The sequence below is a fragment of the Protopterus annectens genome, chromosome 6.part0 (assembly GCF_019279795.1).
Source record: "Protopterus annectens isolate FY-2018-M chromosome 6.part0, PAN1.0, whole genome shotgun sequence".
In the NCBI taxonomy this organism is placed as follows: domain Eukaryota; kingdom Metazoa; phylum Chordata; order Ceratodontiformes; family Protopteridae; genus Protopterus; species Protopterus annectens.
Genome location: NC_056737.1, coordinates 1,841,477,633 through 1,841,494,246, shown reverse-complemented (window position 1 = coordinate 1,841,494,246; position 16,614 = coordinate 1,841,477,633). Strand labels below are relative to the sequence as shown.

The window sequence follows — 16,614 nt, the reverse complement described above, 5'->3', positions numbered from 1 at the left end:
TGGCCTTGCAGATGAGGCTGCTTAGACTTCTGGGTCTATAGCTCCCAGGGTTGGTTGGTGGGCCCCCCTTTGTGTAAGGGGATTACTGCTGCTTCTCTCCACTCTGCTGGAACACAGCCAGTTCTCAGGCTAAGGTTAAAGAGAATGCCAAGTGGGTCCGCTAGGTCCTGTTTTAGATTGTTTAGTAAGCAACCTGAGATGTTATCTGGTCCCATTGAGGCCGTGTTTTTGGCCTTGGAGAGTGCAGATATGACCTGATCTCTAGATATACTAGGCCAAGGACTGGTATAGGGTATGCTTTGAAGTATGGCTGGTGAGGACATGGGGGGGGTTGAAGTTTGCACCAAATCTGTCTGCTAGCAGGCAGATAATTTCCTCCGGTATAGTATGAGTGATACCGTCTAATACCAGTTCGGCACATAGCTGGGCATTCTCTTTTAGATTGTGGATGCAGTTGAAGAATACCTTATGATTATCCTTAATCCTGTCTGTAAGTAAGCTATAAACATGTTGGCAGAGGCATTCATTTAGATTGTTATAGACATGTGGCCTGATAATGTCCCAGTGTTTCTCCTGGTTACTGGTACTCAGAAAAAAAATGTACTCTGTAGAGTACAAAGAGTATGCCTGTCTTACACCCCTGCTGTTTTCACTCTAACTTAAGCGAAGTGTTTTCTCAGAGATCAAAATCTGAGAAAACAGTGGACATCTATGTATATGCATTATATGTATATGTTGTCTAGAAGGAAGCCACCCCCTCACTTACATACACAAAAACACACACACATACCTCCTTTGTGAGAGCTGTGCCCTCACACCTTTTTTATGTTAACTGTTTCTAATGTAAGGTTTCCAGTGTCACTGAAAAAAAAAGTAAGGCATCTCTTGGATTTAGGTTGTTATGCAAATTCAAACTCAGTATTTTCACAGCTGATTGGTTAATAGGACTTTCTTTTGAAATTCTGAGGACCATAATTGTGATCCTCTGAACAACTAGAATGTAAGTGCAGTTGGGGGATTATGTGGTACATTGTTCTTGGAGTTAGTGTATAAAAGTATAAGAGGTGGAGAGGACATAGCTTCTCACATGTTTGTTGCAGGGGAGGAGTAAAACTTCCTGCAAAAGCAGTTTGAAAGTATAACCGTGAGTTTCAGAATTCATTACATTTGTCACGATCGCAGTTGGGACTTGCACTATCTCATCTCACATTTCCTGTAAGGAGCCAGTCGATGGTGCAGTCTCAGACTTCAGGTTTCTTGCATTAGTACTTCAGTTCATTGGGGACTAATGTAGGTCTCACTACCCTCTGCTAACAGTTAAAGCAGGCATAGTACTACTGAAAGTATGATTCTGCACAGCTGGGTCATTTGCTTAGTTTCATACTTGTCCAAGTAACAGAGAATGTTTGCAAGGTCTGAAGTGTGTTACTTCATTTTTAGTGCCATTTATATTGCAGTAACCACTTGTGACACCTTAGCTAAGACAATTTTTACTTAGCCGTGGTTATGCCATTTATGGCTTAGAGTGAAAGACTGGTGCTGCTTGGTGGTCAGACACTAACTTCAGTGACAAAAGTAATGATTTTTGTTAGAGTTTTGCATTATATGCCAAAGTCTCCAGTTACCCTGATTGTCGTGTATGCACCAAGAGGTCTGCGTTACTTCTTGCAGAATGTCATATGTGGTTATCTTTTCCCAACATTTTTGTAGTCTGCTGTGTCTTGTTGTCTAGGTGAAAGATATAAGTGGGTTGTGTTTGTGTTAGTGTATATTTTGTGCTAATATGAGTATAAACATCTGTAAGTAAAAAATGCACTTGGACTGAGATTCCTTGAATGTGGTAAAATATTCTTTACCTCAGTTACCGGAAAGTCTGAAAGTTGATTATGTTAAATAAGTGGATGCAGGGGCTTTGTCCCCTACCCCAATCGTGTGAAACCAGGATTGAAGCAGAATTTTAAGAAGTAGTGCATTATAATAATGCTGATGTATTGTATTTTAGGTCAAAGTGCTGCAAATGTTGATGGTCCTATCCCCTGGACAAGATTTTGCAAGGTTAGTAACTAAATCTGCTGAATTAAATTGTTATTATTGCTTTCACAGTAGCAAAACACTGTGTTAAGGATGAGTACAGAATAAGTTTAGTTATTAGTTATTTAGTTACCCATATGATGCTACTAGTGGGCAGTCTAATTTGCTAATTTGCTCTTTTTTTTTTTTTGTCATCAGGTCTGCAGTGGTTCACTGCTAAAGGCTTCTGTCTCTCTTCCTATTACCTATATGCCTGTCATTTTGAAGCCATGGCAGAAATTGTGGCTGTCCTGATGTTCTTCATGTTTCACTGTTGCAGTCATTACATTTGGGTAATCTGCTGGCAGGTTGCCCTCAGTCGGCCTGATTAACAAAGACTTGGGTCCTGTGTCAGTTGCTGTCCCTTCTTCCATGACATCAGGTCGTCAGGGGTATAAAACATGCAGCCGACACCATTACATCAGTCTTTCTTGCCGCACGGTGTCCAAAGCAGAAGCAGTTCGCAAGTGCCGGTCGGCCGACTCCTGAAATTTTCATTTTCGAGTTTCAGAACCGAAGTCTTCAACTAAAAGCTAAGTACTCCATTGAGGAAACTTTTTCTTGCTCCTTACCGATGTCAGTAAAAGTTAATAATTGCATTACTTGTGGGAAGCAAATACCTCATAAGGATTTTCATTTGTGCTGTATTCCTTGACTAGGCCCTGACTGCAACGTGCCTTGCTGTTGGTTTTGTGCTAAATTTAATTAACGCACGATTAAACGTCGGTATATTTTTGCTTCTAAATATTTTGGCTCAAGATTTAATTATCCAGAAATGTCGTCTGTTAGCAATCCGACTACCGGAATACCTAAAAAACGCAAAGAAAAAGACAGAGACAGACCGTCGAGGTCCATAACCGATGGCAACGCTTCTCCTAAGCCAGTCCGCGGTTCGCCGGTACTCAGTGAGGCACTTTCGCAGCCCCTGATACCTGCTACTTCTGATTCGCAGGCCTCTACTGAGACCCATTTGGAGTCCGGTATGCCGCAAGATGCTTCAGTTATAGAACCCGCGGATGTCTCTATCTTAGATGGGTCCGGAGCTGCTGTGCAGGCACCGGCTTCTGAGGGTGTTTCCAGGCCTACAGATTTGTATATTAGACAGACGCCATCTTCAAAACTAAGGCCAAAATCTATGTCTAAACAACCGACGCCTGGGCGACATGTGCAGACCCCTATGCCTAAAAAACAAATGCTCAAAATGGCTGAAGATTTAATTAGCCAACCCCCTCCTTCTAAGATGCCTAGGCAAGACATTGATTATGAATCTTCTGAACAGGATTCTATTTCTTCTGACTCTTCTAATGAACAGGATTTGTCTATTCCAACTTATGAGGACTCTGAAGCAGAGGATTCCATTCCTTCTTCCACTCCCCCTGAGGATTTTTCTTTTGGGGAAACTTTACATGCAGAATTGGACGCCATGATTTGTCTTTTCTGGGTACCAGGAACAGTCTGGAATAGAAACCTTGTCCCTTTTCCTCTTCTGGTACTGGTTGAATAGTACAGTTGTGTACACTTACCATAAATGTAGATGTTCGAGTGTATTCACTGTTGCAGTCATTACATTTGGGTAATCTGCTGGCAGGTTGCCCTCAGTCGGCCTGAATAACAAAGTCTTGGGTCCTGCGTCGGCTGCCATCTCCTCTTCCATGATGTCAGGTCATCAGGGGTATAAACGAAGCGGCGACGCCATTTTCTTCAGTCTTTCTTGCCGCGCGGTGCCCGAAGCAGAAGCAGTTCGCAAGTGCCAGTCGGCCGACTCCTGAGATTTTCGTGTTTGAATTTCAGATCCGAAGTCTTCATTAAAGTCTTCATTAAACTTTTTTTCTTGCTCCAGACCGATGTCAGAAAAAGTAAATAATTGTATTTCTTGTGGAAAGCAAATGCCTCATACGAACTTTCATTCTTACTGTATTCCTTGCCTAGGCCCTGATCACAACGTTCCTGGTTGTCGGTTTTGTGCTAGATTTCACCAACGCACTATTAAGCGTCGGTATGATTTTGCTTTAAATTATTTTGGACTCCGGTTTAATTATCCAGAAATGTCGACGGATAGCCATCCGACTAATGGAGTTCACAAAAAATGCAAAGAAAAGGAGAGAGATAAACAACCGAGGCCCAAAACTGACGACAAAGCTTCTCCTAAGCCAGTCGCCAGTTCTCAGTGAGGCGCTTTCGCAGCCCCTGATGCCCGCTACCGACTCCCACATGGAGACGGCCATGCCGCTGGAAACTCAGGGTATTGGAGCCTTGGATACTATTCCCTCAGATGGGTCCGGAGCCGCTGAGCAGGCACTGGCTTCTGAGGGTGTATTCAGACCTAAACATCTTTACATTAAACCAACTTCAGCTTCAAAGGCAAGACTAAAGCACCTTCTAAAGCAAAGAAACAAACTCAAGAGCCACGTGGACAGGCCTCTATGCTCAAAAAACAGATGCTCAAAATGGTCGAAGACTTAATTACCTTGATCAGGGGTTCCCATCCCCCTCTTGATAAGAGGCGTAGGCAAGAGACTGACTATGAATCTTCAGATCAGGTTTCTATTTCTTCTGATTCCTCTTCTGATCAGGAATATTCTCTTCCCCCTATGAGGATTCTGATGCTGAAGAATCTATGCCTTCAGCTTCTCCTCCAGAGGACTATTCTTTTGGGAAAACCTTGCATACCATGAGGGAGCATTTCCACTGGGAGAGCCAAGATTTTTCAGAATCTAAAAAGAGGCTCATGGATTTCCTTTTACTACCTCAACACAGGCCTCTAGCCATTCCACCTGTGTTAGACATTGTAGATGATGTGTTTTTGGAGTCTAGTCTTACCCCTGACTCCTTACCTCCAGCTCCTGTTAAGCCTGAACGATACTACAGGGTTCCTGACTCTCATAAATTCCTTTTTAAAAACCCTGCTGCAGACCCAGAAACTATTTCTCAGGGTCCCAAAGGAGTTAAGGCTTCTGCTGCAAAAAACCCTATCCCCTCTGACAGAGATTCTAGGGCACTGGATAGATGGGGAAAAAAGGTTTACACATCTGCTACCTTGGCTATAAGGTCCTTAAACTCTCAGTTTCATATGCTTAAATATCAGCAACATGTCATGACATTGCTTAAACAGAAAATGTTGTTAAACTCTGAATGTGCAGAAAACAAGGAAATGCAGGATTTATTACATGCAGCTGAGCAAGTTGGAAAGCATACTTTGCATTGTGGTTTTGATTCTTTGGAGGCCTCCTGCAGGGCCGCAGTTACAGGTTCTGTAATTAGGAGGCATGCTTGGTTAAAGGAACAAAATCTGCCTGATCATGTCAAGGTTAAATTATTAGATGCACCGTTACAGCATGATACTTTGTTTGGTGTTAAGGCAGAAGAGGTGTTAAAGAAAATGGAGGACAAAGCTAAATCTATGCAGACCGCCAAAGATTTTTTACAAGTACAGCCACCTAGATTTAGTAGGCACTGGCCAACAAAGAATTGGTCCTTTCCTGTGTCAGACAGACCTCAAAGGGGCAGATCCAGACGCACTACAGGCAGATCCCAGACGCAAGGTTCATACAGGTCAAAGCATTGGGGTGCTTCTACCTCCAAAGTTGGAGAAGACAAATCACAACCATACAGGAAACAGTCCCAATGACTTCCCCCTGCCTGCACCAAGCACTTATCTCCTGGCAGCACCCTTAGGGGGAAAATTAGCACTTTTTTCTCAAAATTAGCACATTATAACCCAGGACAAGTGGGTTCTAAATATAGTGTCACAAGGCTACAAGTTCCATTTCCATACCCTGCCAAAGGCAAATGACTGGCCACATCTGCCAAAAAATCAATGGGCAGAGGCACAAAAACAAGTCTCATCCCTCATGGACATGGGGGCCATTCAACAAGTACCAGAGCAAGAGCAGGGTCAAGGATTTTACTCAAGACTGTTCCTGGTACCCAGAACGGACAAGGCCTGGAGACCAATACTGGACCTATCTATTCTGAACACATTCCTGGATATACCAAAATTCGAAATGTTGACTTTGCAGCAGCTTCTGCCCATGCTGGGCAAGAACGCTTGGCTTGTGACTTTAGACCTAAAAGAGGCATACCTGCATGTCCCAATCAGACAATCATGCAGAAGATACCTCAGATTCAAGGATGGCTCAATGCATTACCAATTCTCTGCACTGCCCTTTGGCTTCTCTACTGTGCCCAGGTTCTTTCCAAAGTGTCTGGCACCAGTGATTGCATTCTGCAGACAAAGAGGTATACAAATATATCCTTACTTGGACGACTGTCTAATTCAAGCAGAGAACAAGGACATTCTTCTACAGCATCTGGCATTTGTGAAAAGACTTCTAACATGCCTAGGGTACACAGTCAATGAAAAGAAATCAAAACTAGTACCCTCTCAAGAGATAATATTCCTGGGTGCAAGCTTAAATACAACTGCCCAGATGGCTTATCTCACGCCAGACAAACAAAGGCAGCTGACTACCTATTTCAAAATGTTGGCAACAAACGCCCAGTTATTTGCAAGAAAAATTCTGCAGGCTTTGGGCTTCATGGCACCCGGCAACCTACTAATTCCAAATGCAAGACTGCATATGAGGAAACTTCACTGGTACCTAACAAGGGTTTGGACTCAACTTTGCCACAGTCTGGAAACAATGATTACTCTCATTCCCTGCCTGCAACAGGAGTTTCGATGGTGGACGAAGGCTTGTCACCAGAACAAGGGACAGCCATTCACATTACCCCTAGTCAGGCAGCCACTAACAACAGATGCATCAGATTATGCCTGGGGGGCCCACATGGCAGGAAGATGCATTCAGGGCACATGGTCCTCAAACCAAATGCATCTACATATTAATCAAAAAGAGATGCTAGCTGTTCAAAATGCCCTGACAACCTTCAAGGACCTACTTCATCCGGGAGAACTATTGATAAAGACAGACAACACCATGGTCATGTGGTATATAAACAAGCAGGGGGATACACATTCTTACCCCCCCCCTTGCAGACTAGCCATGACTTTGTGGGACACAGCATTGACTTACCAAGTACATCTGCAGGCACAATTCCTGCCAGGAAAGGAAAATACTTTGGCAGACGAACTAAGCAGAAACCTCATGGATCCCCACAAGTGGCACCTGGATCCACAAGTCTTCAACATGATAAGAAAATGGGGATGCCCGGACATAGATCTATTTGCCTCCCCTCACATCTACCAACTAAAAAGATTCTGCACAAGAACTTATCACAGACAAGCATGGAAAGTGGACGCCCTGTCTTTCAGCTGGAAAAACCTATCAGTATATGCCTTTCCTCCACTGCCTCTCCTCCCCAAGGTACTCCTAAAGGTCAGACAGGAGAAGCCAAAGATGATACTGATTGCCCCAGACTGGCCACGCCAGTACTGGTTTCCAGTCCTAAGGAACTTGCCTCAATGCCCAGCTTGGACCTTACCTCAAAACCCCATCTACTGTCCCAGCAAAATAATCAGATCCTGCACAGCCAACTCAGAACTTTAAACCTGGCAGCATGGCGGATAATGTAATCATACAAAACACATCTCTCAGTAAAGCTGTGATGGATGTCATTTTGGAAGCCAGAAGGCCTATTACTAGAAAATCTTATGCTGGAAAATGGAAGAGATTTTCTGCTTGGAACCAGGCACAAGGAACCTATACATCTGTACCACATATTCCTCAGATTTTGCAATACTTAACTGAAATGCTGGACAAAGGCCTATCTTTTTCATCAATTAAAATTCATGCCTCTGCCATTTCGGCTCATTACAATAGAGAGCCGCCAATCTTTTCTCATCCTTTATTAAAGCAGCACCTCAGAGGAGCCAAAAATGTAAGGCCTCCAAGGAGAACACCTATACCTGCATGGGACCTCAACTATGTCTTGGAAAAACTCACCCTGCCTCCTTTTGAGCCAGCTGCTACTGCTGATATAAAGTTTTTATCTTGGAAAACAGCTCTGCTCCTAGCAATAACTTCTGCAAGACGAGTTTCAGAGCTACAGGCACTCATGGCTGTGGAACCTTTCATCATGTTTTATCCAGACAGGGCTTCTCTGAGGACAAACCCAACATTTATGCCTAAGGTGGTGTCCAGTGTGGCTCTTAACCAAACTATCCATCTGCTAACCTTTTATCCGAATCCACAGAACAAGGGGGAGAGAATTCTGCATTCTTTGGTTTACATAGACAGCTTAGATTCTACATGGACAGAACCAAAGTTTTCAGGAAGACAGAGCAATTACTAGTGGCATATGCTGCAGGATCACAAGGAGAGGCTATCTCAAAGCAGACTAATTCAAAGTGGATAGGCCACTGCATTCATTTCTGCTATTTTCACCATGGCAAGCCAGTGCCTAAGGGCATTAGGCCACATTCAACCAGAGTTGCAGCCACTTCAGCAGCCTTTCTCAGGAGAGTACCAACCAAAGACATTTTAGAGGCTGCTACTTGGAGTTCAGTGCACACCTTCACAAAGCACTATCATCAGCCACTCTACTCTAAATCCAGGGCAGGCTTTGCCACTGCAGTTTTGCAGGGCCTCATAGCTGCTCCTAATGCTGTTTAGCTCCAGCCTCCCAACCATAGCTTTGGGAATCTACCCAAATGTAATGACTGCAACAGTGAAACATGAAGAACATAGTAGTTGTGTACACTTACCATAAATGTAGAAGTTCGAGTGTATTCACTGTTGCAGTCCGGGTTACCCATCCGCCATCCCCCTTTTTTCTTCTGGAACTTATCTTTCCTTCTCTGATTTATACAACCTATGTGATGTATTTGCTTGTAGATGATGATAAAGTTTATATTGGTGCATGTATTTTTATATATATAGATACATTTCGGCTACCCTTTTAGGGGGCACCTGACATCTGGTGCAAGAAAAACTGAAGAAAATGGAGTCGGACGCTTCTTTTATACCCCTGACGACCTGATGTCAGGGAGGGGGCAACAGCAGCCAATGCAGGACCCAAGACTTTGGAATTCAGGCCGACTGAGGGCAACCTGCCAGCAGGATTACCCAAATGTAATGACTGCAACAGTGAATACACTCGAACATCTACATTTATGGTAAGTGTACACAACTGTACTGTTCTTTGCTGTTCTACCAGCAGGCCAGGGAGTCTTCTTCCTTACTGGATTAGTAACTTGCACTGCTCTAACTGAGGGTTGTTAAAGCAGTTGCCTTTAGATTTCTGTCATTCATCTTCAGAAAGCCTGCTTTCTTCCATTAAGATGAGCCTTCTGCAATTCTCATGGTGTTGTTTTTCATTTTTTGGAAATACATTTGCAGTGTCTGGTGAATAAAGAAACCAAACTGTAGAGTGACAAAATATGAACTTCAGGTAGTATAGATCCATTTTCTTGATGGTTAGACAGTGGGTAGGTAATTTCACTGTATACTGTGAAGACATAGGTGAAATCACTTCTTTTTTTTTCCTAAAATGAAACATTTAATTATGACATTTGGTTGTATATTTCATTAATATGTGCTTTATTGTCATGATTTTGTTGCTGTTGCTGTTTGTGTGCCTTTTCATTTCTTAGTATTTTAAAGAACCTGAGACCATATTACATTATGGGAAATACACTAGTCTGAAGGCAGCATAAAAGTGTGATAAAAGACCCACATTGGAAACCTACATATGTTAATTTGGAACATTTAAAAATGGCTTCTGTAGTCTATAACCAGATTTGTGAAATAGCATAACATTGCTACTGTGTTGCTCCTTCGTTTTCCTCTCCCCTTTTAATGTCTGATTCTCATACTTTGGCACCCTAGTTTTGCTTTCATCCTTTATTTAGAAGTGATTCATCAATGGAGCTGTTAACCTTAACCAGTGGTAATCTGAGCTCTCTGCCTACCATTCAGGAAGACACTTCTGTGATGTACCATCTAGTGAACTTTATAGAGTGCCTCAGAGTAGCTCCAGAAATGTGCACTTTCATTTCAAAGCAGTAGATTGTTGACAAGTTCTACTGTGGTGGTGGTGCTGCCATAGCGTTGTCGCCTCACAGTAAGATGTTGTCCTGTTCGATTCTCAGCTAGACCGTCTTCTGTGTGGAGACATGCGTGAATGGGCATACCTTCGTTGAAGGCTGTGCGTCAGGGCTGGCAACTCAGCACATAAAAATCCACTGCCAATAATTAGCGGACCGGAGTTCCGCTGTGGCGACCCCTAACCGGAAAAAGCCGAAAGACACAACAACAAGATTGTTGGCGAGTTAATATATAGGACTCTAGTGTCGGATTTTTTGGACCAGGGCTTTACGAACATTCATTGTCTGGGACTTTTTCATCACTGATATCAGTAGATTTGTGGTAGGTTGTTTCCCAGTAGACATTTTTATTTTGTGTTTTATTCAGTTCTTTTCCATAGTTTGCAATTTAGGTTGAGCTGCCTTTGTAATTTGACTTTAAGTTGGTGCATTCTTTGACAGTTTTTTTTTTTTTTTTTTTTTACTTTTGTTTTTCTACGGTGAAAAAGTGAACAAGAGTCCTTATGGGATGATGATTCCAACTGCTGATTATTCGTTTTGGACTTCATGCATAATATTGCCACCTGTGGTGCCTTGCCCTGTTTTATCAAGTGACCATACGCTGAGATGATATAAGAAAGGCATACAGAAACTGAGTCCATTCAGCCCAATCCAGATTAATTATAAGAAACACAAGCCTTTATTCATCCTAAGTCCCTTCTTCCTATGAAAATGGGAAGGGCAGTAACAAAGTTAATAAAGGTGGGAAAGGTTGGAGATGGTTAGAAGATGCTCTAGTCAGTGTACTGTGGTTGTAAAGGGTTATTTATACCATGTGAGGATGGGTTAGAAAAATTGGATGAAGGGGTGCACATAAATAGCTTGAAGAGTAGGTACAATAAAAAAATGTTAATGCAGTATTACATTGAAGATGTATAGAAATAAATAGTCTAGAGCGTGAACTACACTGATTTGAAAAAAAGAAATAGGGATAGAAATGCTAGTGAAATGATAGGGGTCATTTAGAAAGCAGAGTAAAGAAGAATGTATCTGCAACTGGTTGAAATTGTATGATATCAGAATATGAGTTGAAGTTGGAAAAGTGTTAAAAAAGGTAGATGTTAAAAATGTGTACTTTAGGTTAAATTGAATAAAATGATACATTGCTTACTAAGTATTGGGAAAAGTTGGGCAGGATAATGATATTTTCATTTGGGAATGAAGCTAGGAATAATTTATGGAAGTGAACAATTAATCTGAGGTTGTGGCAAGATTTCTGTGAAACTAGATCTCTACCTGATGTTTATCATATTGATTACTGTTGCAGTAGCCTTAGCTGTATGTGCTGTCTCCTGCCAAAGACATAGCAGCTAGCCAGCTTCCAAAGCTTCAGGGTACCTTCCAAATGGAAAAACCATTAATCAACTCAAGCTGAGTTGACTGAAAAGACAAGTTTGGGTGCCAAGCCCTTCAGAACTTTACTGCCATTGGAGAAGGCACTCCTCTGCGGGCTTTAAAGGATCAACGGTCGGCTTGTGCTGCCCATTGCTGGGTAGGTAAGTTCCTTTTAGGGGAAAAAAAACAATACTTTTTTGTTTTATTTTACTTTCCTGTTTTGGAATGTCATTTTTAAGTTGGGAGATTGTGTTTTAATGGACTGCTACGAGACTTAACTGTACTTTTAAAGCGGAGCATATTTTCTTCCTGTCAGTTTAAAAAAAAAAGTTTCCTGTGGAGAAATTGTGTTTATTTTACTTTTTAGGGTGACAACGTGCTTTAAAGTATGTGTTTTACTGTGTTTTGTGTGAAAACAGTAACTTTTAAAGATTTTACTTTTTTACTAGCTTTTATTGCTTGTTTCCCCCAAGGAAAGATGCACCGTTTTCACCTTGACTGTAGCAGTTTGTCTCAGCTGCAGGTGGGTGACTCTGCTATGGCCATAACTCGTCCCTCAGACCTCTCATCTTTTACCCCAGCTACCTCTGGTGTAGCACCTACATTATCAACCAGTGGCTAGCCACATCCTCTGTGTCTGTTGGGAGTCCCCTTAGTGGGCAGAGAAGAGCCACTCCTCTCAGTCCATGAAGAGGAAACAGAGAAGACTTTCCTGTTTGGTCAGAATATTTTGTCCATCCCTGGGGAAGCTGCTGCTGCCATTAATAACACTGTTGGCCACATATTTCCTGTTAAAAAGAAACAGAAAACTAAACATTTATCTGCTTCTGCTCAAATAGGCATAGTTTACTGGGTCTGGCTCAGCGTTTAATTCAGGCTATTGATTCTTCTTATAAAGTGGTTTCTGGTAAAAGAAAGCAGGATACTACCTTTCCTGAAGAGATTCAAGATTCTGAATCTGGACAGGAAGTTGAAGGGACATACAGGGTTTTCTGATTCAGACTCAAAGGATATCTGAGATTTTTATTATTCCTGTGGGGGTTCTTTTTCTCTGAGACTATTACCAGAACATGCCAGTGATTTCAATGGAAGAAAACTGAGGTTTCTCAGTCCCTCAGAAGATACTAAGAGCTGTTACAGAAGACATTTCCAGAACCTTTACCCATTCCCCCAGTTCTATCGATTCTGGAGGACGTGTGTCACTGTCTGCAATTTTCCTGTTAGTCGGCCGGCTGCCCCTAAAAAGATAGATAGAAGATATAAATTCCTCAGTTTTTTATGTTTTTATACACTCTTCGCACACCTGACCCAACAGCTACAGCTTTAGTTAATCCTACGGCTACTAAACATTTGGTTAATTCCAGTCCTACTTTTTCTGAGAAGGATGGGAAGATTATTGATAAATATGAGAAAAAGTGTGTGCTTCTGCAACTTTGATTTTCAGAATTTTAAATTGTCAGGCTGTTAAAATTTATTCTGATTAATTTTGAAAGTATGAGGAATGTTTTGTCTGAAGTTTCTTCTTGTGAGGAAAATGTCCTTTAAATAATTTTGTTTCTTCCATTTTATGTCACAACTCATTGTTTACAGTATGTGTATGATTAAGTGGATACTTCTTCCAGGGCTGTGGCCACTGGTACTGTTTTTAGGAGATTTGCCTGGCCTGGTTCTAAGAACTTCTAGATGGCGTGAAATTCTCCTTTGGATAGAGATTTAATTTTTGGTTCCTCTGTGGCAAAACTTATTAAAGGTGTGATGAAAAGGGTAAGCTGATGTAGGGAATCTCTAAGATTTTTCATCCCTCCTTTTATAAATTTTCGAAGGGATTCTGTAACTCTTCATCCATTTTCTGCAAAAAATAAAATAAACCGTTTCACCAAAATTTGGGTAACAGATGTTTAAGAAGAAATGGCAGGGGTATTCCAAAAATAATTCAGGAATCCCCCCAAAACTAAGAACAATCCAACAAGTCAGAATGACTATTTAAGGGACCATGTCCCCCTCCCATCCATTTTCCCTTCCAGAAAGTCTGAATCTCCACTTTTCTCTTTCGCAACAGATAGTTTCAGGCAAGTGGGTTCTGAAAATCATTTTTTCAAGGTTACAGATGGCAGTGGGAGGAAATCCTTCCTTTCCAGGAGATTATTCCTCAACCACCAGACTTCAATGTTTCTCCCTGTCCTTCAACACATGATGTCTCAGGGAGTGATATAACTAGTTCCTCATTCCCAAGTTGGGAAAGTTTTTTTATTCAGGGATGTGTTAGTGCCAAAGAAAGAAAATGCTTGGAGACTAGTACTGGATCTTTCTTTCCTAAACCAGTTTGTGACATTGCCCAAGCTCAAAATGCTGTCAGTTCACAAACTGTTACTTTCTGTTCCTTATTTAAGTTTTCTGTTAACACTAGATTTAAAAGATGCTTGTAATTGCACCCCGATTCATTCAGATGTCAGGCGTTTCTTAAGGTTTTGTGTCTGTATCACATTATCCGTTCTCCGCTTTACTCATTGGACTATCCACTGCACCAAGAGTGTTGTCCCCAAAGGTTCTCCAGTTATAACTCATTGCAGGCTACAGCGTATCCACATTTTCCATATTTAGACAATTTGCTTATCTTTCCAGAGTCTTTTTCAAAGCATCAGGAATCTCTCAGTTGGATGAGAGACCTCTTACATAAGCTGGGATTCCAAGAAAACATTCAAAAGCCTTTTTTGACTCCTTCACATAGGACTGTGTTCCTGGAGTGTCAGCTAGACACCTCAGTTCAAAGAGTTTTTCTTCCACAGAACAAAATAGATCTGTATCTGAAACCATATTTAAGGTTTTCCACTCACTTTGCTTACTGCGTGGGGAATACCTCAGGATTTTGGGTCTCATGGCATCTATGATTCTCATGATACCCCTAGAAACACTCCACATAAGAAGGATACAGTGGTATCTGAAGTCTCTTTGGCCCCAGCAGCAATATCATTTGTATATTCAAAACACACTGATGGGGTTTAACTGAAGATAAATCACTTAGCTGGACAGCAAATTTCTCAAAACCCAGGTCTCCCATTCTCCCTCCCTGTCTGCAAAGTAGACAGTCACCATAGAACCATCAGACTTTGTTTGGAGAGCAGTTTCCAGAGGAATAAAAGTGTGTGGTGTATAGGACATCAAGAACAGATGCAAACACATAAATATAAAAGAGAGATTTGTCCTAATGAAGGCACTCAACTATCTGAATCATCTTTGGTCCCCTGGACCTCTTCAAGATGTTACAGACAGTAAGACAGTTATGTGGTAAATTAACAAGCAAGGGAGAATCAGGTTGTATCCCCATTGCAAGCTAGCCATGTTAGTTTAGGATGTAGCCTCAAAGCACAGTCTCTCTCTACATGCATTCTACATTCTGTCAAAGCAAAATTGTTTGGCAGACAAGCTGAATATTACAAGGGAAGTTCCTTATGAATGGAAATTAGACCAGGGGAGTCTCCTGAGATTTGATCCATCTGTAGGGAGTTCCTCAAAAAAAACTTTTTGCCTCCTCTCTGAACTGTCAGCTGGCAAAACTCTGCTGAAGGACCCCATGCAAGAAGGCCTGGAAGATGGATGCCTTTCCCTTTCCCCCAGGAATGTTCCTGTATACTTTTCCACACTTTCCACTGATATCCAGGGTATTTCTGAGTATTCATAAAGAATCCTCCAAGATCATTATGGTGACTCCCTTCTGGCCCATGCAACAGTGTCCCTACTTTTGCAAATGGCCAGGGGCAATTGCCACAAGCTTCCTCAAAGAGTGGATGTACTCAATCAATATCGGGAGTGTTTGATATACCCCAGCCCTAATCAACTTCAGCTGACTGCCTGGATGATAGGGTCTTAATTCCCTTTAAGCTTCCTTTTACTGAGGTTGTACAGCAGGTACTAATGGAAGCAAGAAAGCCTGCTACTAGAAAATCATGTGTTAGCAAATGGAAAAGGTTTTCTAGTTAATGCCAACAACATAATCAGCACCCATTCAAAGATGGTGTTTCTCCGGTTTTACACTATTTGTGTGAGTTACTATCCTATGATCTTAACCCAGAAAACAAAAATTGTAGCCATGCACACTTCCAAACAAAAATAATCTAACAAATAGTGTCTGGAATGGATTGAAGAGATGGGACTATGTTTTTATTATCAAATTGTTTAAAGACTGTAAATTATATGCAAGATTTTTAGATGATGTGTTTATTTTGTGGGATGGTCCTGTCAACAAAATTAATGATTTTATGCAATGTATAGCAAATTCTTCATCTTTTCTTAGATTTGCACATCAATTTAATAATAAATGCATTAACTGGATGTTGTTATTAATTTAGATAGTGAAGGGTTTACTTCAAATATTTATAGAAACCCCACTTTTAGCAATACCTACTCGCACTTTAATAGCTGTCACCCATATCACTGTAAAAGTGAGCATTTTTAAAGGGCAATGTATATGATTGGCTAGAATTATTTATAAAATTGATTTGCTGAAAGCTGAGATGGACAAACATTGTAGATTGTTCATGAGTAGAGGTTATCCTAAGAAATTAGTTTACGACATTTCTGCAGTGGTATTTAATGAGTGAGGCCTTAGATATAAACCCGCTTTTACGTATACATTCTAGTTTCACAATCTAAGATGATAACCACAGCATTAAAGGAGACAGAGGTTTTGAGAAAGCTATGGTGTTAAGGTTTTCCGTTAACTCATATGAGATACATAAGATACTTTTAGAAGATCTTTGTTGTTCCGCTGCTTCAATGAAGTGGGAGTTTGATATTTTGAGCATTGACAAACTGAGATATGATAATATGGGATGTCAACAAAGTCAGGTAGATCCGTTTGCCCGTGGCTCCTCCCCCTAGAAATGCATTAAAATGTTTTTGAAGGGGTTTTGTATAAGAGGCCTCCAAGAAAGCCAGTGGACCCTCCTTGGGATCTTAATTTTGTATACCAGGAATAGCAGAGCATTTCAGTAAAGATCAAACCCAAATTAACAAAAGTAAAATAAGTCCAAAATCAGGTCAACAAACAAAGCTGAATAATCCAAAATCTTTCATGTTGATCCAAAACAGTTATACAAGCTCAATTGCAGATTTAAGGACTGCCACCGTCAGGAAATGTTACACCATAAGTAAGCATTTTCAAAATG

The 16,614-nt window shown here is 41.3% G+C and overlaps 1 protein-coding gene across 3 annotated transcripts in view; it reads left to right on the top strand.

The window, feature by feature from the left end:
• The window catches only part of STAT1 (signal transducer and activator of transcription 1), a 1,683,855-nt gene that overhangs the window by 1,117,582 nt on the left and 549,659 nt on the right, over positions 1 to 16,614 (top strand). For all 3 annotated transcript variants that reach the window (XM_044075195.1, XM_044075193.1, XM_044075194.1), the window contains one exon: positions 2,003 to 2,055. In XM_044075195.1, the coding sequence (XP_043931130.1) occupies positions 2,003 to 2,055 (53 nt within the window). The remainder of the gene's footprint in view (positions 1 to 2,002; positions 2,056 to 16,614) is intronic.